The sequence below is a fragment of the Girardinichthys multiradiatus genome, chromosome 1 (genome assembly GCF_021462225.1).
Source record: "Girardinichthys multiradiatus isolate DD_20200921_A chromosome 1, DD_fGirMul_XY1, whole genome shotgun sequence".
NCBI classification, from domain to species: domain Eukaryota; kingdom Metazoa; phylum Chordata; class Actinopteri; order Cyprinodontiformes; family Goodeidae; genus Girardinichthys; species Girardinichthys multiradiatus.
This window is the reverse complement of record NC_061794.1, coordinates 23,028,288-23,053,613: the sequence shown is the minus strand read 5'-3', so window position 1 is coordinate 23,053,613 and position 25,326 is coordinate 23,028,288. Positions and strand designations below refer to the sequence as shown.

General features: G+C 39.5%; 2 protein-coding genes across 2 annotated transcripts; both read right to left on the bottom strand.

Annotated features, from left to right (window-relative positions):
- Window positions 1–2,509: 2,509 nt before the first annotated feature.
- On the bottom strand, window positions 2,510–7,557 carry rbm15 (RNA binding motif protein 15). The gene has a single exon (XM_047367400.1). The coding sequence runs from the start codon at window positions 7,381–7,383 to the stop codon at window positions 4,843–4,845; it is 2,541 nt and encodes an 846-aa protein (XP_047223356.1). The 5' UTR covers window positions 7,384–7,557; the 3' UTR covers window positions 2,510–4,842.
- Window positions 7,558–14,802: 7,245 nt separating this feature from the next.
- alx3 (ALX homeobox 3) lies at window positions 14,803–21,219 on the bottom strand. Its single transcript, XM_047375401.1, has 4 exons — window positions 20,804–21,219; window positions 17,429–17,703; window positions 16,006–16,131; window positions 14,803–15,880 (listed from the first exon to the last, which is right to left on the bottom strand). The coding sequence occupies exons 1-4, from the start codon at window positions 21,174–21,176 to the stop codon at window positions 15,533–15,535; spliced, it is 1,122 nt and encodes a 373-aa protein (XP_047231357.1). The 5' UTR covers window positions 21,177–21,219; the 3' UTR covers window positions 14,803–15,532.
- Between the last annotated feature and the right edge of the window lie 4,107 nt (window positions 21,220–25,326).

The window sequence follows — 25,326 nt, the reverse complement described above, 5'->3', positions numbered from 1 at the left end:
AACTTCTGGTGGCATGTCTCACCTTATTGCAATGCAATAATCTGTAATGCAGAATATTGCATTGTACATTGTATATTGTACATTGTAAATTGTAAATTTGTATATTCTGTAATGCAAAAACAGAACAAAAGAGCAAAGTGTACCGGAGTCAAATTCCTTGTTTGTATGTACGAACTTGGCAATAAAGCTGATTTTGATTCTGATTATTCAAGATTTGTAATCACATTGTGGCACATCAGCTAAAAAGTGAAAGGATCACCTGACTATAACCGAGTAAAGTTATAATGCAATAATCTGATTTGTTGGGAAATATTACCTGACAGTAAATGGTAAATCAGTATATTCAAGTAGACACTGAAATGTCAAATACAGCTCTGTACTTACTTCTCACCACTGACTCAGTTTATTTACTGTGCAATGAACAAAAAGCGCCTTTCAGATTTAAAGGTAGGCCACAGTTGCTTGTAGGTTGGATTATTTTTTGTCATTTATTTCTTCGTTTTAGCCAGTTAGTTGCTTGGACTGAGAAGATGCTGCTCCCCTCTCAATTGCAGTTGGATCTCCAACACATGTAAGTAAAAAAAAACTACTTAAAAAACAACATCCCAATAAGAGAAACACATTCTTGTTTCATTAAGTACTTTTAGAATATATGAAAAGACAAACTCTGCTAATAATACAGACTTAGCACCAGGCACTTCAATGAGCTCTATGCTACTGCATCATTTCCTTCTTGTATGTATATGTTCCCTGCTAGGAGAAAACCTCCGGCATATTAACATCTGTAGCTGTCACTGATGTTTATTAATGTGCACGTCCCTTTCATATATAGTCTAAACACTACTTTGTTTTACTGTGCCCACAGAATCAACCAAGTGTGCCGTATTTGGTAGAAAACCCAGGTTTCAAAGTAGCATTAACCAAATTGAAATCTCATCTAATTTAGGACATGCATTCTTACAGGCTTCTTGCTTTCAGAAGAACAAAAGTTGTAAAAAGAGCAAGTGGCCATAATGATGATTATGACTAAAATAATTAGGATTATTTGATTTGCCATGTAAAAAAAAAGGCATTTTAAATATATTTTCTCCTTTACTATAGTGAGCCTTTGATGACGTTTATGGTCACTTGCTCTTTTTACAACTTGGACTTTTTTTTGTTTTTTTTTGTTTTACTGAAAGCAATGAGCTTGATGAAGGACCTTGAGAAGCCAGGATTATTCCTGCATCAAAAGAGGATGTAATGAATAACCAGCAGCACTTCCAAATTCTTTGCCTTCATCCAATTTAATTTCCTTCTTTAGGAATGTCTCAACTTTTAAGGCTCTGTCCCCACCATGTTAAGACGGTTTATTTTGTTCTACTGAATATTACGCAGCAGTGTATGCAGTAATGTGCAGAGGGCATAAATTGTTTAGTTGATATTTTCTCATTAAAAAAAGGCTATGATTTTTCTTGAAAATGTGACGTTACACATTATACTCACCCCTGCTGCCTATTAGCCACCGATACAGCCATGGCAGGCAGCCCTTGTTCTTACTCACCATGAAGCTGTTTCTGCACAGCAGTCACACAGTGACACCTGCTCTGTCCTGGCTGTCAGCTAACGGACCAGGAGGAGAGGAAAAGAAGGTGCTCCGTGGTCCTCATGGTTGGCAATGTTTCTCAAGGGAAGGGAGTCGTCCTCAGCACAGAACACTGAACATGTTTTTACTCTAATTCAGCTAAAACAGATGGTAGCTGAGTGTGTAAAGAGGCCTTAAACGTTTAACAGAGATTTTGGGGGGGAACAAACAGTGGTCCTGGTGGAACTTCAGTGAATGGTATCCGCTCCGTGGGCTCCATCCAGCGAGGGTGTTCATACTTCATCTCCATGCTGCAGCTGACCTCAGATGATGAAGGGGTACCGGTTCACACGTCTCTTCAGAGAGGAGAGGCCAGCAACAGTATTCCTAGCTGAATAAAACCGGGCAAAGTGTGATAAAGACAAATCAGCCCAATTCTTTGCAGGGAGACAGAGTGATCTGTAGATGCTCTGCAAATTTCAGAGTTGTCACAATCTCTACAATGAAGTGTGTGACAGTGAGCGATGAAATTCTCCTGCCTCCTGTTCAGAACCAGAACCAATGCATGGGAAACATTTTCAGTGATGCAAATCGGTCACCGTCATGTGATGCCATTCGCTCCGGGCCACGCCTCCCAAACTGCATCTGCATGGCGGAGTCAAACAAGAGCAGGCGACAGCTCCTCCATCCTGATCAGGTGTTTGAATGTAAATAGGAACAGTTGTGGGTGCAAGTTACAAACGGGGCGACTTCTGAGCCCAGAACTGGCCTTTAAACAAATTGCGATCCTCTCAGGAAACACAGGTCTCTCCTCTCTGGAGCTAAACAACTTGCAAATCGTCTCCCCCTCTCACGAGCAGAAACAACATTTCAAGTGACAAACTCCTTGGAAACACAATAAGGCATTGAAGCTCGTTTCGTCAATTCACTTCCATCGAAGAAACATTTTCCCTTCACATGAACAATTTATTGATAATCGGTCACATTAAGTGCCCAAATGCACTCGCAGTTACGTGAACAGCTTCGCATGGGCACTACGGATTTTCCTTTCCCCATGACATCAAAGCGTACATTGCTCAATTTTTCCACTTAAAACAGAAGTCATCACAGGTGCTGGATGGACTACACAACTTAAAAAGCTTCCTCATCAGCGAGGACTCACACATACAACGGTGCCTTTTTTCCACAGAGGTTAGTAGCTCTGCGTCTTCCAGAGTCCAAAGTTTCAGCGGGTGTGATGTCTGCGCGTACAAGCAAACATGAACGTTTTCATTACATATGGAACCAAAAATCAGCAACTTATTATTCAGAGTAAGTCACTACTGCATGACTAAATACAAATAAACAATACAGTTGTAAGAAGACCTAAGAACAAAATATTGGCAGGTATGAATTACTGTAATTTAAACTTCTAAAATTAAACTCCATATTAACGGTTAAACCACTGTTAAAACCAACTGTACTGATAGCAGGTTTATTCCTTTATACCATCAATTTACTGGGTTTGATTATTCCTATGAAGGTGTGGGTTACTGGGTCAGGGAAATAAAAGAACCAGGGCATCAACTATAAACATGAAGCTGTCTAACCTTTCGTTTTTCTTTTTGTCCATAAGTACTTCAGTTTTTATATAATGCAATGCCAGATCCTCTCCAAGCAAAAATAATGTTGCACAAAAAGATAACAAATTAAGTCAATAAAAAAAGAAAGTTGCAGTATTTTCCGTTAGTATCATGGTGTGGGCTGGTTTCTATGTTAAACACAAATTTGACATGAGAGTCTGATCTTTACACTTAAATTTGTGGATAATGCAGAAATTTGTGAATAAGTGAAGGTCAGTGACCTTATTATCGGTAATAGCTCCTTTAAGTGTAGTGGTATGTAATCTCCCATCACAGTGAGCAAGAAAATCCCTAGAGTTGTGAAAGGCTAACAAGTCAGAAAGCCTCAACGCTTTAGCTGCTACAATCAGCTAAAGCGTTTGGCTGAGAAAGAAGGTGATAAACTTATCCAAACCCCCTTGTGAAAGTGTAGATGGTTTTATACCTGCTGCTATACCACATCCAGCAAATATGAACATTTTAAGTTCGAGTTGTTTGAAATTGCTAAACTCAGCTAAAACAGGGGGCTCATCTGACTCAATGTTAGCCTTCACAGATTTGGGGACTTTTCTTTTTACTTTTCTACAAACTTACTGTGATGTGAAATCTTTCTATTACAGGTCAGAGCCTCACAGAACCTCACTGCAAAGATAAATCTAATTATCCCTTTAACACAGATGCAATAAAGTTTAAACAATAGCACTGAAGAAATGTATGAATTCAGAGACTTTATAGACTGAAATGTATGACCTGTATTAAGAAATGTTTCAACCGCTGACCTTCACATCATTTTCCACCTTTGAACCAGTCAAAACCTTTTATTCGCCATTAAAACACACTGCACAGCGCTTCTTCAGTAAATCACACTCCACTTAGACTTATTAAACTACTTTACTAGAAGCGATATAAATATTTTAGGTAGTAAATTTAACTGGAAAGTGATCAACTGGAGGAGAGCTGTGCAATTAGTATTTTTTTCCCCCTCTTCTTTACACCTTGAGTTTGAAAAAAAAAAAAATCCTGCTCAGCTTCATTTCTACGCTTGAAAATCTAAAATAAGAAATGCAACGCATCACCGTACTGTAAGTCATGCCTTGTGCACATAACCAGTGAGGGAAGTTGTTGTAATAATACCAGTACAAACTGATGACACTAAGCACTGCAGCCAAAAAACAAAGTTGACCATTATGGGTGTTTTTTTAAAATATATTTAACTAACATTGCTTTGAAGCTGTAGTTTAATTGTAATGGTAGCGGTATATTATAAAATCACTCCATGTCTAAAATCTTTGTAACCCTTTAAACCTGTAAATGAACCAAAGACTAAAATCTCCGTATGACCGAAAAGCTCATAAATGTCATGGGATTTGAACTGATTGAATTCCTATAATATCGCCTCATATTTAACCATTTTCCAGAAGTCTGATAATACAGCAGGTTTGTGATTGTGATCAGGTTCAAACACCCACTGAAAAGTAGTTAAAAAGAAAGAAAAATGACCTTTTTGTTTTACAGAAGGGCACCGTTTGTCCTTTTAGTGGATTATATGGCAACATTCAAACACTGGAGAAGCACACTACTGTACCCCAGGATGCAGAACACACAGCATGCAATAATTACTGACATACAGCAGATTTTTTTTCTAAACTCCACTTCATTTTAGTGTATGGTCACTTTTTATGATGCGCCACGAACCACTATCATAACCAGATAGTCCTCTTTGCTTTTTGCCAGGGCTTTGGCAGATGAATCCAAGAACTGCTGGGAAAAATCACAGGGGGGGAAAGCATGAAGGACCCCTGCGTTGTCTTTATCCCGGCTGCCCCCCACGGGAAGGCTGATGACTCCGGCTGCTTGTTTTTGGTTGAGGTAGGACACCAGGTTGCGGAGCGGCCGCTGGGTCGAGGCTGCAGAGTCGGACAACGTATCCTCCGTGGTTCCAGGGACGGCCAGCAGGATGGCGTAGCCGCCAGGACCTGCCACCTTGATGCGGCGGGATACTTCGTCAAGCTTGGGCTGGTCCAGGCGGAGACGCTGCGTGATCTTCAGCTCGCTCACCTGCCTTCCCGTTGCACTGTCGATCAGTAGGTCGCTGGCTACGCTGTGGTCACCCTCCAGCAGGTGCATGTTGGCTGGGAAGTTGCTGTTCTTCAGGAGCAGCATGCCTTGCCAAGCTAGACTGAGTTTGGTGCCATCGGACTTGGCCAGTTGACCTCCCTTGGAGCTGCTTTCAGAACGTTCTCTCTTGGCGGGCCCTTTGCCACCATCAACAGCTTTTCGCTTGCGGTCTGCAGCTGCTACCACAGCGCCACTTGATGGTCCTTTATCAGAGAGACTCTGGCTTTTTAGCCGGCGTTCTGTCCCGCCCCTCTCCAGGCTGCTGTGACATTCTCTTACTGGAGAGGCTCTCTCACCTCGCATGGGGCGCTCTGAATCACTGAAGCGCCCTCCGTCCCGACTGCTGCCTCCAGGACTCCCCTCTGGGGAGGCTCGTCGCCTTCTTACTGTCCTCTCAGTGCTGTCAGGAGAGAGGTCCAGATGGCGTCCCTCCTCGACTGCACGCCGTTTGCGTACAGGTTCTCGTCCCTGCAGCTCACGTTCCAAAGACCAAGGCTCCCGTGCCCTCCGCTCCCGTTCCAAATGTTCCAGAGGCTCAAAGGGTGAGGCCCGTACACGTTCACGGAGGGCTGGGTTGGGCCAGTCGGCTCCAGGGAAGAGCTCTCTGTCCCTGAAATGAAGTGGCGGAGGAGTCCGGTCTCTGACCCGAAGAGGTTCAGGCGTGGCACGGTGAACAAATGACTCAGCCACCATGTCAAACGGTGGTATAGGTAGAGGCTGCAGGAACTGCTGCGGGTAGCGATGCTCAGAGTCTGCAAAGTCCACTCTGAGACGTCTCTCTGGTCCTCCCAGAGGGAAGCCCCTCATGTGTGTCCAAGCTGCTTGTGCAGCATCTAAACTTTCATACTGAATGTAGGCCCAAGTGTCCCCTTTTCTGTAGTCTATGGTCCTTATTGTCCCAAAACGATCAAACTCTCTCGCTAGGCCAGGTAGCGGCACCCAGGGTCCAAGTCCCCCCACCCACAAGCGTGTGGTGGGCATGGGTTTGCCATAACCTATCTTTATGGGGTTGCGACCCACTATTTTGCCAGACATACTAAGCTTGGCACGATGAGCCATGTCAAGGTTTTCAAATTTCAAAAATCCATACGTACTGGTTTGTCCTCTGATGGGTCTTTTTATATCCACTTCTGTGATGACCCCAAACCTGTCAAAAGCCCTCCTCAGGTCCGCCTCTGCAACAGTTATGTCCAAGTTGCCCAGAAACAACGTCCTGTTGGCTCTTTGGTCATCTTCAGGGGCGATAAAATCCTCTTCTCTGAAGGCTGCCCGTTCTGCAATGAAAGCAGGACGCGCCCTGGCTTCAAACAGTGCAAACTCACGGTCCCGCTCCAGTTCTCTGGGCAAAGGGGGCGGCGGGGGAGGGGGCAACTGTCCCAGAGCCAACTGCTGCAGGCGGTAGTCTCTGTATCCAAGCCCGGTGGGCGACAGGGGTCTCTGCAGATGTCTGTGACTCTGAGCCGCCACGTATAAGTCCCTCTCCACCGGAGATCGGCTCCGTCTCCTGTTAATGTAGACCGCCTCGATCTTCAGCGGCCGGTCGTACAGCACCAACCGGCCTCTGGCGTGTTTAGCCGCTCTGGCGTCCTCCGGCTTTCTGAAATTCACAAACGCTATCCGTCCATCGCTGCAGCGGCTCATCTTGACGCTCACGTCGCCGAATTTTTTGAATTCATGAAACAGTCCGTCCTCTATGTCCTCATCGCTCAGCTGGGAGCCGAGGTCGCTGATTTTCAGTGTTTTGTACTCACTCTCGGTGCTGGGCGGCTGGATCCGCTGCTCCGCTCGCGAAGAGACGCCCCTCGGTGAGGCTAAATCCAGCGTCAGACTCAGGCTGTGGTTTTTAACCGCAGCAGACTGACAGCTGTGGTTATTTCCAGTCCGGCCGTGGCCGTCGAAGTCTCTGTCTCTTTTCTCACCGAGCAGACTCCGTCTCGTCGAGCCACCGTCGCCTTTTGTCGAGCTGTTCCCATTATTACTCCCACTGGAAACGGAGAGAGCCCCCATTTTCTTGCTGGTCGGATGACATCCTCCCCTGTCTCGAATATCTTCCAGGGCCCGGGACCGTTTTTTGATCGGCGACCGCTCTTTGCCTTTCATTTCAGCCCGGGCGGAGATGACCCTTCCGGTACGTATCTTAGCGATGTTTCTGAACTACGGCTGCAGAAATGAGCAGAAACGATAAACGGATTTAATCAGTGACCCTGCGGCAAAACAACAACAGTCGCCATTTTGTTAGGATTAGTGTATAATCCCACCCCTTCGTTCTGATTGGCTAAAAAGTGGGTTGAAACCTTTAAAGCGCCTGTCAATCACTCACTGAGTTGTTAAAGATAAAGCATTGCCTGCATTTGTTGCATTTTGAAAGCAATTATTGTTACCAAGAGACGTAAACAACAAACTCCAATGAATCTTTAAAATGTTGATTTATTTTAGCAATTCAGTTCCTTAAGTGATAGTTACAGATTAAATTGATTCTTTTCAGACAGAACATATCCGGGCCGAGTCATATGCGAACTAGGCAAGGCACGTTTATTTGTATAGCATATTTCAGCAACAAGACATTTCTAACTACTTTACACAATGATAAAAACAATTAAAAAATAAAAAGGACATTGCAGCGTCATGATAAAGGAAAGTAAAGAAAAGTTGGACAACAGATCGAAACTAATGAAATAAACTGGGAAGAGTCCGTGAATCTTTTCACTGTTTATATATATGACCTTGTTTTGTTGCTGTTTGTTTGTGGTTTATCAAAAATGGTTCAAATAACGTTTAAATTCACATCTGAAAATAATAAAATTTGTAATATACAGTTACCCTTTGGGATTATTATGTTTTTAAAGAGTAGCTAAACCCCCAAACTCCTTTTTTCCCCGCAGAGTCAGTGCCTTGAGCCAGTGGCTCAAACTGAGGTCTGCTGGGCTCCATAAAGCCTCCCTCAACCTCAGTTGACGAAGGGGGTTAAATATCCTCCACCTCAAAAGATCTACCTGTGGTGAAACTACCAGTGTTGCTCTGGTCACTCTCCATGTTTCAATATGTCAAATTAAACTAGCTGCCACTTTCCCTCGTCCTCCTGACCACACCCCTGCTTAGCCCCCTCCGTTCATCCCTACACTTTGGTGTGCCCCTCAGTGTCTCCTGGCACTACCCACTAAGGTGGCAATTTTTAAAATCTGTCTGGGGGTGGGGTTATGCTTTTACATCAGGTTTTTTTTATTTTACTTTAAAATGAAGTTATAACATTTAAATTCGTGTACAATTTAATAGACAATTGTAATACATGTTTTGAGCTATAGATGATCAAATGCAGTCCCGATTCCCCTCCAGACTGTGCCACCATGAGTAATGAGTCATATCATCCATATCAAAACCCACCACTGATAACTGCAAACAAATCTCAATACCTTCCCTTCTTGATTCTACTAAGCCTGTATTGAAAATGCTCTACACCTGACGTGACTGCAAGAGCAAAAAAAGTAAGCCAAAGAAATGACTTGATCTTCACAGTTTACTTTACAGCATTCACCTTATAAAACCATTTATTCTGACTGCCATTAACTTCATAAATGATGCAACTTGGCTGATTAGCAATTTTGGGCATTCGGTTTTTAGCAGTTAACTCTATATCACGTCTCAAAAGCGGGCTTGGACTGTGGCAGCGCCTCCGAAATGTTAACCCATGTCTACAAAATCATGGGGATGAGTGCTGACTTGAGAGTTATCTAGCAGCAGTCATTAAAAGATCCACAAGGATGCCAGAAAAGGTAATAGCTAAAATAGCTGGCACAGAAAATTCAGAAAGTGCAGACTGTGGATGTAGTCAGATCTTCCAAACACAAAAGTATTCAGAACATGGACTACAAGTGTTGCATTTCCTGTGTTAATCCACTCCTGCACCAGAAACAACATCAGAAATGTATTATCAGGGCTAAAAAGTAGAAGGACTACCGTTTTGCTCAATGGTCTAAAGTTCTCTTCTCAAATGAAAATTAAATTTTATTTAAAAATCAAGGTCCCAGAGTATGGAGGACAAGTGGAGAGACATCTCCTAAGTGAAGTCATTAATGATTTGGGATTAGACACAAGAGGAAAATGGGAGACACGAGCCCCAACAAAGGAGACAAACTGAAGGCAACTGAAGTAGCTTGGAGGCCTGCTCTACGCAGGGGAAATGCCTTGGCCCCTCAAATCAAATCTGCAGAAAGGCAGAAGCTTTTTTGTCATCTGTGCCCTCTGCTCCATGCTGTTTGGGCAGGGCTTGCTGTTAGTGATTTTCTGTCTGCCCCCCCCAGTTAACCACCAATCACCATTAAGTATGCAAATGAGCCTAGATGTAGCCTACCCTCTGGTGTCAGATTTCTGTCTCACACCAGAGGATCGGCTGAAGTGATAAAAGTGCAAACTTTCACTGGAATCCTTCTCCTACACCTAGTCCTCAAGCACTGGAGGACAACCGCAGCAGCTGCTGCCACACTCCAAGAAAGGTCATGTTACCATGATATTGGTAATGATATATTATTAGTGCGATGTTTCAGCTCCACCAGAAAACAGTCAAATGATGTGAATGTCAAATACCTTTCAGTAGCCCTACATTTCTGTATCAAAGTCCATTTTTATTGATCTTATGTAATTCTTTGAGAAACTGAATTCTGTGTTTTAATTAGCTGTTAGCCAGGATCATTCGAATTAACAGAAATAAACACTTGAAATATATAAATCTGTGTGAAATTATTGTATATGAGTTCCACTTTTTTAACAGAATTGCTATCAGTATTCAAAGTTATTGTGATGTACTGTGTATGTAACTTTTTTTTAAATTATTTTTATTTCATACCTATATACTCAAAATAAATTAAACTATTCAAGAACAACATAAAGAAAACAAAAAGTTTCTGGTTTCAAATAACCAGAGGTAGGTAGGATATCTAAAATACTTAGGAAAGGAGAAGCATTAATTCAATCAAATAGAGAAAAAAATAAATTTATGGGCAAATAAATACAAAATAACAAATTTAGACAGGAGAAACACACATTTAAATTTGTTTTCACATTATAAAGCTCATGAAGCCAATGTATGTCAGAAAAGTTTTGAGTACTTCAGTGTCAATATCTACTGTTAATTGTATATTCAGTTCATCTCCAAAGGACACAGCAGACTCAGCAGATAGAGAAGAACATAAGAAAGATGAAGCTTGTGTACCAAGAAGAAGTCTCACATAAACTGTGTATGTGTGTGACTGGTGTCTCTTGGTCAAAACATGTTTGTTTTTCATAAGTGAAGTGGTAGAATAAACATTGTACTTATATAAGATTAGCATTACTTCAAGATGATATTACTCAAGTAAAAGTAAAACGTATAGTGAGGTATAACTAGTCCTATAAGTGCATTTTATTTTCAAAAGTTGCTCAAGTAATGCAACCGAATAAATGTGAGTAGTAACTATCCACCTCTGCACACAACGGCAAACTTGTTCAAATGTATTTTATTTGTGATTATCTGTATGTTGTCCTTGGTCTTTTTTCACATGGACTTGTTCTTTTTCATTCATCAGGAACGAAAGCACTAAAGAAAAGTTAGAATTAAAAAGGCTGATTGTATTTAGGTATGATGTGAAAAGCTTATGTTTTATTTGCTGGGCTGGCCTGAGGTAAAAGCTGACTTTGCAGCTGGGATCCCCAAAATACGTTATTGCATTTTTTATAATATTGTTCTGTAGACTATGTACTGTATTTTTTCTTTAACTGACACCTGTGTCAACAGCAGATAAAATATTCCCAAATTCCCAAATTGTTTGAGTCCTGCAACCCGGCATCTATCTATGTAATGAATAAATATTAAGTGACTGGAGTAGTTGTCAAACAAAACATAGTCTGGGATAGAGTCAGTTTAGTTCACTGTTGGGTCAGTGGTTAACTGTAAAGGTGTTGGTTGAAACCACATAGCAAAAAAAACGTGGTATGGAATATAATGGAACAAAGAAATTCTGCTTGGCTCATGAAACCCCGGTCCGGTTCTGTGTATCTGTAAAACATCTGCAGTCTATTGTGGCATGATTTGATACAAATATTGTCTTTTTGACTAAAACAAATTTTTGGAACAATTCAACTGGAACTGATACCACATGGTGGCAGCTTTTAAGCAGTATCTTCTTGAAAATGACATAAAGGACAGACACAGTCTTTACCCAATGATAAGTATATTCCTGTTGCATAGATTTTAACTTACTGAAATTATTAGAGACATTTAATGACAAACTTTACCCAATATATACCTAAACAAAATTAATCAAGCCTATTTACAGCAGCCTTCAAAAATGTATTTTTAAACAAAATACCTCCTTTTACCTAATAGAACAGTACTACTCCTTTACATTTCACAAGGTTGGAGCATGTAAGGAGAGCAATTTGGACCATTCATCCTTGTAAAGGTTGTAAAAGAATTTAACAGATAACAGATTTTTTAAGGTCATAGGTCCTAATATCCTCTCTTCTCTTCAGCTAAACCCACAGATTGTTTGATTTGGTAATATATTTTGAAATATTATTCTGTTGAATGAACCAATGGCGATCCATTTTCAGTTTTCTGGCAGAAGCCACCTGATTTTGGTTTAAACTGTTCTGTTATTTTAAGTATTTGTTAGTGCTGTGGGCTCTAACAAGGTTTCCAAGGACCTTTGGAGGACTTTTAGCATTACAGATCCTCCAATGTACTTAACAGTGGACATGAAGTGCTTTTCAACATGTTTACTATTTGTTTTATGGCAGGCCTGGTGGGAAATTCTGTTGCAGTAAAGCTCAGAGTTGATCACATCTGACCAAAAACCCAGAGCAACCCAATGTTTTCAAAAGCCATATAATTATTTAAAAGAGTTTACCTAATCTCAGCATGAAGCAATTCATTTGTAAGGAGCTGCAGAGATCCACAGCTCAAGTGGGAAAATCTGTCCAGAGGCCCACTTCTAGTCAGGCACTCCACAAATCTGGAATTTATGGCTGAGTGGCAAGAAGAAAGCCATTACTGAAAGAACGCTATAAGAAGTCATTTTTTCCAGTTTGTCAACAACCAATGTAGGAGTCACATCAAACATGTGGAAAAGGGGGCTCTGATCACATGAGACCAAATTTGAACTTTTTAGCCAAAATGCAAAATGCTATGTGTAGCAAAAGCTAACACTGCACATCACACACAATCCTCATTGTGAAGCCATGCTGGGGGCAGCATCATACTGTGAGGATGCTTTTCTTAAACAGGGACATAGAAGCTGGGCAGACTTAGATGACGGATTGAGCGAAATAAAGTAGAATCCATCATTACACAGGACAACATATTTTAAAGTTCATAGATAACACCGTTATTGTCAGCCTGTTACAGGGAGGATGACTCACCTGGTCAGGTAACCAAAGATCTGTTTATAGATTTTAGGAAAAAGGTCCAGTCTACCATCTTTAGTTCTCGTTAAAGGAGAAACAGTGGAGCGTGTTCAGCGGTACAAGTACCTGGGTGTTGACAGTAAGCTGACATTCAGTGAAGACTCTGGCAAGACCAACAAAAAAAGCACAGCAAAAGAGTGCACTTCCTTTGCAAATTAAATCAATTTGCTGTGGGTGAAAAGTTGATGACCAGTTTTTATAGCTTTATGATAGAATCTGCCCTTACATTTGCTTTCAACACCTGGTTCAGTAAGAGACAAATATGAGATGAAGCAAGTCATTAAAGAGGCCGTTAAAATTATTGGCACTAAATTACCTGATCTAACAGAATTTTTTTTAAAGAGAGTTAGACAAAAAACAAAATCTATTCTTCACTCTCCTCATCACCCACTTCATGATGAATTTGAGCTCCTACCGTCTAGAAAGTGATTCAGGCAGCCTAAATCAAGAACCAACAGATAGTAAAACTCCTTTATTACTCGGGCCATTATTCAGACAAAAAGTGATAGGTTGTGTCATTCTTAGCTGGATTGTTACTTTTAATGTCCCGTGACTGCATCTGTGTTATGTTTTCAAAAATAAAGTTATTCTGGTTCTTATTCTAGTAGAAATCCTGTTGGAGTCAACAAAAGATTTGAGACAGCACAACAGCCCTAAGGATATAGCCAGAGCTACAATGAAATGTTTCAGATCAAAGCCCATTCATGTGTTAGAATGGCCCAGTCAAAGTCCAGACCTAAATCCTCTTGAGAATCTGTGGCAAAGACTTAAAAAGTAATGTTCACAGAATCACTCCATCTAATCTGACTGATTTTGAACTGCTTTGCAAAGACAATGGAGGACACATTTCAGTGTCTACATGTGGAAAGTTGGTAGAGACACACCCCAAAGGACTTACACCTGTCTTTGCAGTAAAATAAGGCGTTGACCCAGTGGCCTTAATAAAAATTCACATTTGATTTTTTACATTTTTAGTGTTAAAAAAAAATCTTAAGTATATCCTTTTTCTTCCCATTTACAATTATTGTGTTGGCCTGTCACATTAAATGCCAATAATGCATTGAAGTTTGTGGTTGGAGTGAGATAAAATGTGAAAATGTTGATGGAAAATGAACGCATTTGCAAAAAGAGTGATGCTCACACTTGTATCCAGCCTTGTGGTATTACCTGGCCACATTTAAGTTATTTATGACTAATTGTAAAGGTTACTGAGACACCACTTATAACAAAGAGCTTAAGCAAAATGTATAAATTCATTCCATAAAGTAATTTATCCTGTTATAATTTAACTAATTGGTTAAAAAGAAAACTAGCAGTTATATAACCTTGATAGACCACAATATTCTTAACATTTTCTCAATTTCTCTAATTTCTGGTTGATTTAAGATAAGCCAAAGACAGTAAAACAGTGAGTTTTTCTTTTTTGTTTTGTGCAGAAATATATATTAAAAAAAATCACCATTCTCTATGTCTTCATCTTTCCAAAAGATGTCCACCTCAGCGGTCTCCGCTCCCACCTGACAGCTCCTCTTATCTTCTCCGCTTAATCTGGGATGTAGACACAGGGCACTATGTTACTGTGAGTTAGCAGCCGTCTCCCAGGGCCTGGCTGGAATTTCAGGCCGTGGGTGTGGAAAGTGTTTCTGATGGCTTTGTGCATTTTTTTTATTGGAACCACATGTTATAGAGCCTCAACAAGACCTGGCACAGAGCGAGGGAATATCGGATATTCTGCCCTCAGCGTTCCTGTCACAGTGAGATGGGCAAAGAATAAACCCAGTATTCCTCTTTAAAGCCATGTCCATTCCTGGGACGACTTTAGTTCACTAGTGAAACATATTTTCTTTATCCTCAGTTCAGCCTGTGCTCTCAGTCTTCAAATAAACTGACATGTTTGCCCATCTGACACGAATATGTTGGTATTTAGTAATGTACAACAGATGGCATGGTACAATACAATACTATGTTTACTTGACAATAAAGTAAAATAAAGCACAAAAAAGGAGATACTATAAGGCAAAATATGTCACATGATGGGCTGTTTTTCCTCTAAAAGCTGAGTAAAGAAAGAAGCAGATGGTCTAGTTGCAGGAAAACATTTATCAAATTAAACTTTCTCCATCAAACTGCAACTTAGATTGCCACAGCAATCATTATGTTAAAAACAAGAGACAAATAGCTGCTTAAGTACTTGAGCAGCCCTAAGTGAAGATTTATTAGCAATAATAATGTGGTCTTTGACTTTTGTTTTTTCCCTAATAAACTAAGACACATCTTGCACTCGCGCAATCTCTTTGAACACTTCTTCCTGCACAGCAGAAATCCTTGTGTTTATGACATGTAAAATGTAAAACATTTCTGCCTCACAACCAAATTTCATTCAAACAAAAGGAACACTATATTATTTCTTCCCAGAGCCTTGTCAAAGGTAAACCCTTTTCCGGCAGATTCAGTTTTTATCCCATTTTAAGAGACACATTTCATCCTGGCAGAAAGTTTTACAAAAATGTTAAGTAATGTAATGTAAATGGAAGACTTTATTACTGCTCAGCACGGATTAATACAGTTTTGCATGCTTGAATAATTTGCTCTTCTTTGGTTCTAGTAATGTAATAAGAAACTAAAGTTGGTAACAAAACAGGCATCAGTATTTCCAAATTTCCATCACTTTTTCAATGGTTTTCTGTGAAAGTTGTCCAGCTCGGGTTGCGTAAGCATAAAGAGCAACTGCATGAGTCAAATGCAGACGGCGTGCCTTTCTGAGACTGTGTAAGCTCTGGCTCAGTCAGTGTATTAAGGGGATCATTGGTGGTCATGTGGGCCAGGAGATGATGCTCCCCGGCTCTTTGGACTTCATACACAGTGCCACCAAGCCAGTTGGTTTGTAGTCACCCTCAGGCCCGTCAATGGAAGGTGGCCCGAGGCCTCCTGGAAAGCTGTGGAGGGAGTAGAGCCCATTGATGCTGTGATGGTGAGGTGGGTGGTGGTGGTGTGGGTGACTGGGGGAGGTGGGCATGCTCATGAAACCCTGCAGGTTGCTATGGGGGTGAGAATATGGACTCATGCAGGATGATGGGATGGAGTCAGCTCCTAGGACGCAGGCTGCACCTGTACTGCCACTTCCACCTGAAGCAGTGCCCGGCCACAGGTTGCCCTGCATCTGGATGAGGACAGATTTAGAATGGGAAACTTGATGGAAAATTTTGATTGAGATGCCCTAAATGCACAATAAAAAAAAGTGTGTAGGTTTTTGTAGAATAACTTGTTCTAATTGCAATAACCCACCTGGTAAGCATCGTGACGAGGGAGAAGAGAAATATCATAGGAAGCTGCAAAATGGTTGCGGACTTCCTGGATCTTCCCATAGCGTTCCCGTTTCCTCCATTTGGCTCTACGGTTCTGAAACCACACCTTTGAAAAACAAAGCACAGATAATGGGCCTTGCAAAAGCATTCATTCTGCTTGAACATTTTGTAATGTTAGGACCACAAACCTCACTGTATTTTATTTGGACTTTAAGAGACAGACCAACACAACGTAGAGCGAATTGGGAGGTGAAAGTGTTTCTTATAAAAATTGAAAAATTGAGCTTCAATTTGTACCCTCACCCCTCGTAAAAACTTGTTTAACCACCTTTTATTGTAATTAAAGCTACAAGTCTTTGTCTATTGTTTTGAAAACTATTCAACCTCATTCAGAGCGATGAGAGTGTCTGTAAACATCAATTTTCCAAGTCTTGCCTAAGATCTACATTGAATTTACTGCTAGACTTTGACTGGGCCATGAAAGTGTTTTGATCTAAACCAATTGTTGCTCTGGGTGTATATACAGAGTAGCTGTTCTGCTGGAAGGTGACCCTCCACTCCAGACATAAGTCTTTTGCAGCTGCCAACAAGATCCCCCTGTATTTAACCATCTTGTAATAAACTCTGATCAACTTCCCTGGTCCTGGTGAAGAAAATACTCCCCATAGCATGATGAGGCCACTCCCATGTTTCATCATGGCTATGGTGTGTTCAGGGGGATGTACAGTATTTGTTTTCCCAGAAGCAAAGTTTAATTTTGGTCTAATCTGACAAGAGCACTTTGTTTGCTGTGCCTATTTATCTCGTGGCAAACTGTAAATCATAGTTCTTTTGGCTTTTTCAACAATGCCTTTTTTCTTGCCAGATTTACGGAGCACACACATAATAGTTTTCCCACCTGAGCTGTGGATATCTAAAGTTCCTCCATGGTTACCATGGACCTCATGGCTGATTCTCTGATTAATGCTCTCCTTACCCTGCCTGTCAGTTAGGTGTACAGTCATGTTGTTGACATAAATGTTGGCAATTTACAAAATTACAAATTAGGCAATCACCAAAGCCAGTTGCACCGAATTTTATTAGGGGTATCCGGGTAAACCTACAAATGCCTGCCACACTTTTCAGAATGTTATTTGTAAATTAAAAAAAGACATGCATATGTTTTCGTTAACTTCACAGTTAGGTTATACGCTTGTCTGTGTTTTGTATTGGCTTTAATGGCAATGAAATACTTACGAAGTTTGTGACTATAGCCTGTCAACATGTGAAAAGGTTTAATTGGTGTAAATACTTTTGCAAAGCACTAATATTAAATGAAAATAACCCAAAAACAAATCTTTAGGCAGCATAAATTTAATTCTGCTTAAGTTAACACTGAAAAAGGTGTAAAATGTGAGGCACACCTGGACCCGTGCTTCAGTGAGCTCTGTCCTCAGAGCTAGCTGCTCTCGAGCGTACACATCAGGATAATGTGTCTTCTGAAACACTTTCTCCAGCTCTTCCAGCTGAAAGGTGCTGAAGGTGGTACGGTTCCGCCGCTTCTTGCTTTTTCCTGATAAGTCTATGGAATCAGCAATGGAGTCCGCCTGCAAGCCGCCGCTCTGCTCCTTTAGCTTGCTGCAGCACTCTGGGCCGATCCCAGGATAGACCATGGCTTTTAGAGCTCCTTTTTCTCTGACTGAGGTAAACACAGAGGAAAGGTAGAGTCATTAAAGCTGTTTTTTGGAATAAAACCGGATTTGCTATTGGGTACCAAACATTAATAAAACCTTTAAAATAGTTTGTTAGTGTTTAAGTGTTTAATTTGGCCTTCACTTAACTCCTCGCCCTGCTGAGCACCTTGAAGCCAATATTATTAAAAGGGAAATACAAAGACTATTTTTAATAGTCATGATTAAATTAAAGTTTATTTTTGCAGAGTTACAGAAAATAAACTATATGATGACCCTGATGCACCTTTATACCTACAAGCTTACTTCAACAATCTTAATTTTAAATCTGATGGATGAAGACAACTTTATATTGCAGAAAATAATACATCTGGAAATCAAACATTTTGCACAAATGCAAACAACAAATATGATCAAAATTATTTTCATTCTCTTAGAAAAAAACTATTTTTAAGCAGTAGTTTCACTTTAATCTGGTTGTAACATTTAACTTATTTGAAAAAGTAGACATAAAATTAAAAAATCCCTTGAAAAAGCTTGTTACTGAAGTTTTTAAAAAAGCTGGTAATGTTGGCTTGTGTCTCACTTTGATTTACAAATTTAAACTGTCAAAATAATCAGATTGAGACTCCTGAGGAAAACTAGACACACAAGCAATTCTAATTCTGATTTAATTTGATCAGAGCAGACAGACCATATTTAGGCAGTAAATGCTCAGCTGTCTTCAATTAAATTGAAAAGCAACATCAGACTTACAGGCGAGAGTACTGAAACAACATGTAAAAAGGTTACAGGAAAAAAGAAAAAAATAATGCTTTACTTTAATACATATTTATACTTGTTAAAGAACTTTTGAGTTAATAAAGTGTTTTGTTTGTTTTCCTAGATATTAAGCCATGAAGGAAATGCTTCAGTTTGCTTCCTGTTGTCAGAGCAAGAAAAGGGCAGCTCCCGTCCTGCAGTGACTGGAAGTTAGTGTCTGTTTTTATTATGTTTAACCCTTCGATGCAAAACCTAACTACTCCATCTATTTGCAACCACCAGCTCACTGGGGGCATGCTGACTCTACTTTGCTCTTCTCCTAATATAATGTAAGGCCTGACAGAAAATACGTCTTACTGCAACATTAATTTCCTCATGTCTATGAAATTCAACCTTACGCCACAAACTGAAAATGTTCTGAGGGGCCGCAGGGCATTCAGCAACTTTTAGCCTGTCAAGCACTTACATCCGCTCGGCCTCCATGGGTGAAGCTGAAGATCTATATCACATGCAATATACAACGCAGAGGGAATATCTCCAAAATCCAGCCGTATCATGCTATTAGCAGGAGGATCTGATGTGATCCATCAGGACTAAAATGGTGAACTTCTCCATTTTCACTTACGGTGGAACTAATCAGATGTTTTGGTCATAGTTTTTGCAACTTTTAAATTAATCTGTGGAAATTATCGTAAATAAATATTGAAAATGAAAAGAATCATACATAATTCATACTACTATCCTCTATAAGAGACCTTAAGATTTGGGTGCTTTTAAAAATAAGAAACAAAATAAGTTGATTTTGCAAAATGTTTTTGGAAAGATACAATATCTCAAATTTGAGTACAAGTGTTGCGTATTTACATAAATTACATTAAATCAGTTATATTAATTATGAACCAAACTAACAATATATTTATGTATATATATATATACTGTATATATATCTATTGCTAATAATGTTGCTGTGATTGTCCATCAATAAAATCGGAAAACGTTTTATATTCTCTCAAGAATATGAAAAAGTGCAATGAATACAATAAACTCTTTGATAAATACTAATTATAAACACAATTAAAACACCAGCCGTTCTATGTCCTAAAAGTGAATCGCAAAATGATCAAAAAGCGTATATTTCTTATCATACCAATGACCCAAAAATGTAAATTCTAATAAACCAAGACGACAAATAAAGACAAATAATAAACAAAACCAAAATGCCAGTTGTTCTAAGTCCTAGTAGGTGTGAAATGATCACAAAGTGTTTAGAATATAGGATACGAATTTATGTAATGATTTAGAAAATAATAATAATAAAGAAAATATAATCTATTTGATAATTTGTTTTCCTAAGATTTTTTGAATAAGAAATAAATGCAGTCTATATAAAAATCTAAACAAAATAAATAAATGCAAATGATAAAAAAAAATACCAGTCGTCCTAAAATAAAATAAGAACAAAATGTGACTATAAAATAAGAACTGTTTAAAAAAAATCTGAAAATGTTTTGAAAACAATCTTTTGACATGTCAAATGTTTTTGAAAAAATTGAATTGTAAAAATAGTAATTTGAAGAAACAGAAAAGTCAAATTTTGAAACTGATCAAAGGGTTTTTGTTGGAGACAAACTAGAAAAATGTGTCCAACTTTGAAGCAAGTCCAAACAGGAGCACATTTATATCCAGTTTCTTTTTCAGTAACAAATTATAGTCATCCAATGCATTAAAATATTAGAACCTAGCAGAAAACAATTAAAGTTCGGGCTCACAGCGCAGTCCTGATCATCTGAAATCTCTAGAATCTGTTTGCTCTTTTTAGATTGAGCTTGAATAAAACCTCTGTATATTATTCCCAATCCAGATATCACAAAGACCTCACCAGCGCTGATTTTCTGTGTTGCTTTACAGAATCATCCGCACTAATAAACAAAAACTCCTCAAGAATCGAGCAGTTTGCGCCAATGTGTTGATTTGATGCACTTCAGCGCAAGTCTGTGGTCGCTTTTAAATTTCAGAAATCAGAGGGAAACTGTGAAAACGACATTAATGAAATACAGCATATAAATCTGACTGTTAATGGTGCTTGATCTTCATTATTCAATGAAAACTCAAAACAATTAAATATCCCGAAAGAGTCAAACACATTGTTCGCTATTTACAGGAACGGCAGAGAATTTGGGAGATAATGTATGACAAATTGAATCCAATATTTGTTAATTTTATCAAATTCCCCCGCCTAACGACATGCAACGTTGCATGCCATCATGCATGTTGCAAGAATCTCATCCAGTTGGATTATTAATCTTAATGTATTTTTTAATTACGCCTATATTTGTTTTTACTCACCCTCCGAACTGCTTTCATAAAACGCTGCTTTGTCGCTTATTGCCGCTTTGTGATCCGGGTTTAAACTGTCCAGAAACTTATGTTTCGGCGGAGAGCCTGGCGCAGAGCCGTGCGTAAAGTCCGCAGCCGCAGCATCTCCAAATCTGCCCATGGCCGCGGCTGCGTACAGGTCCCTGCGCAGGCCGAGGCGGTGAGTAAGCGACGCAGCAGGAAGAGGAGGAGGAGGACGGAGATGAGAGGGTTTCTGCAGCTCATCACAGGGGAGAAAGGAGCCGGAGCCCCCGCCACCACCGCCGTGCTCCAGTCCTGGAGAGTTTGCCGGTGTCCTCACGCCGCTCTGCGCGGAGAAAGGCAAGCAGCTCTCCGTCTCCATGGTTCGGGTCCAGCAGGCAGTTGAGACAACAGCGACTGGGCGCTGTCAGCGTGGGCAGAGTAAGGGATTTTCACTTTTTTTCTCTTCTGTGTTCATTTCAAGTGGGTGGGGTTTAACAGATCAGAAACAAAGACCCGTGAAACGGCGACTGAAGGGTTGATGTGTGAGAGAGGTTTCTCTCTTTGTGTGTGTGTGTGTGTGTGTGTGTGTGTGTGTGTGTGTGTGTGTGTGTGTGTTGGTGTCCAGCTTATAATGCGTCAAAAATTCAATCATATGCGCGATTTCTGTCCTCCTAATGAACCATTTAATTTATATATCACATGTTATTTTGCACCTAATCATTGAATCAAGCAGGTCAGACTGCAGCTCCAGCCGCTTGTTTTTCTGTATTTCATTTATGTTTTCCTGCTATTATATTTAACTGATTCTAATTGCCTGAACCAGGGAGTGGATCCGTTTTTCCTATCAAGCTGAAATGTTTGCTTTTAATTTTAACTTTGAGGCATTTACTGCGGATTGACGCCCATCGAAGATTCAGAATAAAACAAAAATGAGATTTAAACAGGCAAAACATACCAGAACCACATTAAAGGGGTATCAATGTATCTAAATAATTGATCTGTTTTTATTTATATTAGCCTACATAAAAAATATAAAATCGAAAATGACTTATGTCCCTATCAAAAAGAAACAAGAAATCTTCCTATAATTGCTGAAGAGCTTTTCGCTTGTTTCACTGGTATTTAGGCGAATTATATTTGGTAAAATATAAGGTCTGTTTTAAGGTCTGTTCTTTTTTTCTGATATGTGATTTAAATTATATATATAATTTAAATAATTTCAAAAAAGATAGAATTCCCCCCTCCATATTTCTCCCAAATTACCTGTTAAAGTCTAATTTATCTAAATGATAAAATGATGATTATTAACAATAGGCTGAACAAATCGCATTTCTTAAAAATCTACATAAAAAGAATAAATCTTTAACCCATATTATGTTATTATTAATTATTATTGCTGTTTTATAATCGAACTTTAAAATATAATATATAATCATATAAAATATATGATTTTTAATTTCTCTAAATAAAATACAAACTGCAAGACTATATTTTATCATCAAATGTAATAACAATAATAATAATAATAATATACATATATAAGAGCATATATGGCTACAAACAGACACATTGGACGTTAGGGACTATAACATTTAAAAGTAACAAACTTGTATAAAAAATTGGAGAGTGTATTTTAAACTAATGTAAATAGTTTTATGTATCAATGATTTAAAAAAATACAGTTAAACTATAAAGTATACACTGATGATAACCTACTTTTATCTTTAAAAAAAAACACTTCTGGTTGAAATGTTTGCTGGTGTTGAGGTAAAACTGAGTTAATGAAAAACAATATATTTGGTGTGTAGCTTCACTTCATTTTTGTCATTCTCATCCACAAACCCAAACTGAGGACACATCATATTAAATTATTCTGAACATATAGAAATGACTGAAATAGCAAAATAAATATGAGGATCATATTTAATTCCAGCTTGAAGTGAAAATTCAGATTTTATTAGTGCATTGCTTTTATTAGTTTCTTACAAAATTTTTTTTTTGAAATGTTGTTAAAATATCCTAAATAAAAGAAACAAAAGCATGACAGTATATGTTTTTTCAAGGCACACAGCACAAGATGTATTATTTTTCCTCACTATCCAGCTCCAAAGTGAAAATACTCAGACTCAGCATTAGAAGAAGGAGCTTTTGATTCTGATGAGTTATCTCAGATCTAGACAAACCTGATCCAAACACACTGCACTTACAGGCTTCAGACATGGTGACGTTAGTTTTAGGGGGCATCTCACATCTCTCTGGATACCCGAGGCCGCGTGCTGCTCAGATGATGGACAAGTGTATAAACACGAGGTCCATTTGCTCGGAGAGGCCTCGTTAGCTCCATTTGGGTCCTTTTTTTTTTCAAGTGTTTGAGGGAAAGCTGTGCAGAAAGAGATACAGTTGTAACTTTTTCTGTAGATGATAAAGATTTCCAGTTTTATGGTTGAGAGAATTTTAATTAATTAATTTTCAAAGTTGGTCCTCACTGTGAGGATGTGTCAGAGGTGTGTCAAATTTTAAACATGCATGTGAATAAGTTTCCTTTCTCCTCTGTCGCCTGAGGCAGCACTGTCTCTCATGAACCACAAACTCAGCTTAATAAGTGCTTCGCAAAAATGGGGGTAAGACCTAGAGGATATTCTATGATCTGAGTTGCCTCTGGGGATATGCATTATACTAATATTGTATCAATTGTGCATAAGATCTGCAGAAGTATGAGTGTATCACTTGCAAATAATTCCAATTATCTGCATATGTGAGCATGCTTTGCATTACTTATTCACAATAAAAACAACTATTATTGCATTGAAATGTCTGCATGTTTGGAATGCAATGAGATCAAATTAAACAGGGCTGTACAGATCCTTCATAAAATAAAATAAGAACTGTGTGATGTGTGGTGACATGTTTAGCCATGAAAATGCCAAATAAACAGTGTCAACACTGTGTCAGTCTCTTGCTTCTGGTGCCCTTAAATCCATGTTCCTCCAGGTTGTCCTGGGCATGACCCTGCACAGGAAATCAGTTCAGTCTGTTCAGAGTCTCAGTTCCCTTCCCGTCCCACCTCCTCATCCTCCATCACCAGCAGCAGTTCTGGGCTCAGACACCATGGATAAAGGTGACCCTGCACTCTCACTACTTGACATGCATCCCTCGGGCTAAAGTGGAGCTTCCTCCTGCCCTTTCGCAGGTTGTGACACCTGACATCCTCCATCTTAAACACTCAAGTGCAACGCTGATCAGAAGTTTACAAACACTCATCATCAGCATGAATGTCATGTTAATGTTCTCTAATCTTTACTGGGTCAAAATTCTGCATGTAGGTTTAAGTATATACATACGTTCCCACTAATATTTGGTTAAATGTTTCTCGACAAGTTACACTTGTTTGTCACATCTGGGAATAACCTATGAACCACCAATGCTTAATTATAAAGTGGATCACCAGTTTCACTGTCCACCTTCAAACTTGACTGAAAGTTATAGCAACTTTCAGGGTTTCTGGAGAAAACTTTTAGGGTTAGATGAGACAAAGAATGAATCATATTGAAAAGCAGCATGTTTGTAGGTGTCAAGTTGAGCATTTGAACCCTGAGAACTTAGCCCTGACTGGCAAGCATAGTGGTGGTGGCATCATGCCAAGGGTCTGTTTCACTAACAGCGGCACAAATGGGTGTTCCAACATGTCAATGATCCCAAAAGTGCTTTTGGAATGGATAAAGCAGGCTTAAGCTTCAGGAATGACCATGACTTCAATTCCACTGAACATTTATGGATTGAACATAAAAGCCAGGTCAATGCCAGCTCCTTGTTGGTGGCTAAAAAATGTAAAGTTTCTCACAACCCCCAACAAGACATTTAACTAAATATTAGTGCGAGTGTATGCATAGTGTGTGTATAGTTTTGACCCTTGTAGATTTAGAGGAAATTCGCAATAAATTTAGACTTGTGTAGCAAATTCTCTTTTTATAATTCAATAAAGTTATTTGTTTTACAAGGATTACAGCAATGAAACGGAGCAAAAATGTATAATATTGATAAAATATTTATGCCCATTAAGAGAATTTGCAAATGTCTGACTAGATCTGTTACTGCCTTTCAAAAGATGAGGATGAGCGGGTACCTTAATGGACAAAAGAAGGACTGAATCTGGTGAATGAAGCTGAAGGATTTAACCTTTTACACTGACAATTGAAGAGATCTCAAAACAAGCAACTGGATGAAGAGGTTATAAAGACTGACCTGCCAGATGAATACCAACACAGGACAGGCTGCTAAAACAAGGAAGAGCTCTAAACGTCTTCATCTGGCTGCCACCGCCTGGGGCCTTTCCTTTCACGTACAGGGTGGCGATTCAACCTGAGGTCTGTATTAGAATAGGAGAAGGATAGCTAATTTAATTACTGGGCCATGAATGCACAGAGATGATCCCATATGTAGCAGCAGCGCTCCTTTCAGAGGCCTCCCCCACATCCTCCAGTGCGTGTCCACAAGCTGCAGAGCCAGCTGAGGCCCTGACTGACAGCTGC